General features: G+C 43.9%; 1 protein-coding gene across 1 annotated transcript; it reads right to left on the bottom strand.

The window, feature by feature from the left end:
- Positions 1–1,693: 1,693 nt before the first annotated feature.
- On the bottom strand, positions 1,694–3,294 carry LOC121757054 (UDP-glucose flavonoid 3-O-glucosyltransferase 7-like). Its single transcript, XM_042152528.1, has one exon. It carries the CDS (start codon positions 3,244–3,246, stop codon positions 1,834–1,836), a length of 1,413 nt encoding a protein of 470 aa, XP_042008462.1. The 5' UTR covers positions 3,247–3,294; the 3' UTR covers positions 1,694–1,833.

The raw sequence follows: 3,294 nt of genomic DNA, 5'->3' as shown, positions 1-3,294 counted from the left end.
TTGATCACAATTAGTTCTCCTTTGTCAATACTACAAAGAGTAAATATAGAATAATTTTAGTAGAAAAAAGATGTTTAGCTAGTTCGAATATGCCTAACTAATTAATACCTAGACTAGCATATGGAGCTTATTCATTTTACAATAATACCCCATCGAAGTTGAAATTTGAACAACTCCCTATATTATATACTCCTACATGTCAATGCATTTCATCATATTATATACTCCTACATATATCAATACAAAATGAAGATGATGGGATTATGCATCAAAGTTGCGATTTTGTGTATGTTGGTGGTGATGAGTGATGCTACTAGCCGTCATTTAATTGGTGGTGGTGGTGGTGGTGGCAGAGGTCTCCTCCTAACACTTATCGGAGGTGGTGGTGGCGGAAGTCTCCTCCCACATCTTTTGGGGCCAGAGATTGCCGGAGCTATTCCTGTACCGCTTCCACCACTTTGAAAATAATCACCTATTCCGATCATCATTCCATCACCCATATAATTATCTATATATAAATATCGTCTATAATAATTAACCATTTTGCTTTATGTAATAATTTATGGTCGTATCATGAAATATTATTGGTGTACAATCTTATACTCCCTCAGTTCCAAGATAGTTGAGGCATTTTCTTTATGCACATAAACTAAGAAATTGGTGTACTAAAGATTAATGTTGAAAAAGTAAAGTAAAAAGAGAATAAAGTAAGAGAAAGTAAAGAATTAGAGTGGATAAAGTGTTTGAAATGACTCACCTATCTTGGGATAACTAAAAAAGAAACACAACCCAACTACCTTAAAAAAATAAAATTGATTAATTAAATATTTCTATACAATTCGATAATACCAAAAAATATATTTTTTTTCCACTAAAACACACTTTGTTTCCGGAAGTGCTAAGACCCATGCATTAACACAATCACAAGCCACCGAAGACTCTTTCAGAGCTTGCCAGCCCGACTATTTTTTTAAAATTGCATAATTAATTATTTTTATTAATTGTTACTAGAAAAATTAAATTCGGATACACCACATGACAAGCTACGATTGTTAAGCAGGCGACGACATGCTCAATTATTGGCAGGGAAAATACATGTATAAAAAGATACTTCATCCGTCTCATTCAAGATGATCATCTTTTTTTGTCTCAATCAAGATTCCAATTTTGAAAATAACCTCTTCTCTCCTCTCCCCTCATCAAAATATTCAACTACATTTCTCCTCTCTCTACTTTATTCCAACTAACAACACTTTCTAAAATCTTGTGCTACTCAAGAATGTGGTCATCACGGAGGGAGTACAAGAAGTACTAGAAAAATAAGTGAAAAAGTTAAAAATAAATCCTTTAAGTAAAGAGTATTTATACTACTTTCCAAATCAAACCTAACCATGTGTATTATGGAAATAAAAAAATACTAGTGTACAATTTTTAATTTCAATCAAAAGTGTCAACACTATTACCACTATATATTACTCCTATGAAGATACGCCATTAATTTAAAAGTAACCATTTTTATGTAATAAGCACATTATCAATCACGATTTAAGGAATAACATCGAAAAAACGGCCATGACTTTTTGTCTCTTTTTATGTAAATAACCATTTTTTGAAGTTTATGTTGCACTCATTAAAACTTGCTGATATACAAAGCATGATTACGAAACCCGAAATTCCTTCAACATTTGTGAAGTTTTCAAAGTTAAAGATTTTAGCCTTTGCATTCTAAATCAATTACTATCATCAATTTCCCTCCAAATCACATACTAGTACACTTCAAACATACATTCAAATTGCAACAAATTATATGCAAAAACTGATAATCAACAAACATCATGATGATGAAGCTCTAAACATCCTAATTTCTTCCATCAAACAATCAAAATCAGCATATGAAGAGCCACCTTCTTCAACCGCCCTTCTCGCCACCTCCCCCAACTCCCTCGCTCTCCTTCTCATCCTCTCTCCTTCCTCCCCAACCATCAGCCTCCCCACGGCTCTCGCTATCTTCTCCCGCCCGATCGCGGCCCTCTCGTCCATCCGCTTGCTCCACTCCTCCGCCCCCACCGGCACCCCCGTCCCCAGCACCTCCACCACCAGCTTCTCATTAAAAAACTGCTCCGCCGAAAGCGGCCACGTCACCATCGGCACCCCCGCCGCCACCCCCTCCATCAGCGAGTTCCACCCACAGTGCGTCACAAATCCTCCCACTGCGGCGTGGCTCAGTATCTGTACCTGCGGGGCCCATCCCCGTATGACCATCCCCCGCCCCTCCGTCCTCGCCTCGAACTTCTCATCCACCTCCGCCTCCTTCCCCACCACCCATACGAAATCTTGCCCGGTATCCTCGAGCGCGGCCGCGATCTGGTCCGTCTGCGGCTTCTGGACGATCGCCATGCTGCCGAAGCAGACGTACACAACCGAGTTTGGTTTTCTGGATCCGAGCCACTTCGTGCAGTCGTGGCTCTCCGGCCCGTTCCCCCCGCTGATGAGAGAGACTGGGCCGATATGCCACGCTTTACCGGTGTGTTTCAGGTAATGCGCGGCATAGGCCGGCTCCAGCTCATGGAATGTGTTCACCACGATCCCGAAGCCGGCCTCATCCGCTTCTAGAACCTTTCTAATAAGTTCTAGAAGCGGATCATCTTCGGTTGCTTTCAACTTTAAGTAGTGCGGCAGCTGCTTCCTCGAAACCATCACCCGGTCGGGTAGGCCAGGGACCTCGAACTCTTCAGAGTCCGAGGCAACCGCGTCTTGAGGGCGTTTTTCCCTCAAGAGGCGGAAAACGCACATGGGAAAAAATCCTGTGCCGTAGAATACGACCCGGGGGATGCCGAGGCTGCGCGCGACGGCGGTGCTCCAGGAGAAGAAGGCGCCGGAGATGAGGCAGTCGGGGTCTCCTTGCTGTAGGATGTCCTCGACCGGGCGGCGGAAGAGGTCGAGGGCATGGAGGAAGTTGTGGGACATCTCGAGAGTGGTGGTGGAGGAGAGATCCTCGCAGCCGTCGGGGAGACCGGCTTCGCGGCAGGGGAATTTGACGAGGGAGACGGAGATGTCGGAGCCGTTTCTGCGGTCGGCTTCGATGGTCTCGGAGAATTTGGATGCGTTTGAGGGCGTGGTGATGATGGTGGATTTGGCCCCGCAGCGGGCGAATCCCCGGGCGATGTGTACGGCGGGGATCATGTGGCCGGGGGCCATCATCGGAAGAAAGTAGATGTGGAGAGGTTTGTGTGAGTTTGGATCCATGGTGATGTTGTTTTGCAGTGAAGAAGGAGAGAGAAGTGTTTGTTTATA

This window comes from Salvia splendens, chromosome 12, assembly GCF_004379255.2.
Source record: "Salvia splendens isolate huo1 chromosome 12, SspV2, whole genome shotgun sequence".
NCBI classification, from domain to species: domain Eukaryota; kingdom Viridiplantae; phylum Streptophyta; class Magnoliopsida; order Lamiales; family Lamiaceae; genus Salvia; species Salvia splendens.
Note: the sequence above shows the minus strand (reverse complement) of the source record. Positions and strands in the feature narration are given on the sequence as shown.

Excerpts from the sequence above, each read along its gene's own strand:
- LOC121757054 (XM_042152528.1), bottom strand. The coding sequence starts at position 3,246 with ATGGATCCAAACTCACACAAACCTCTCCACATCTACTTTCTTCCGATG.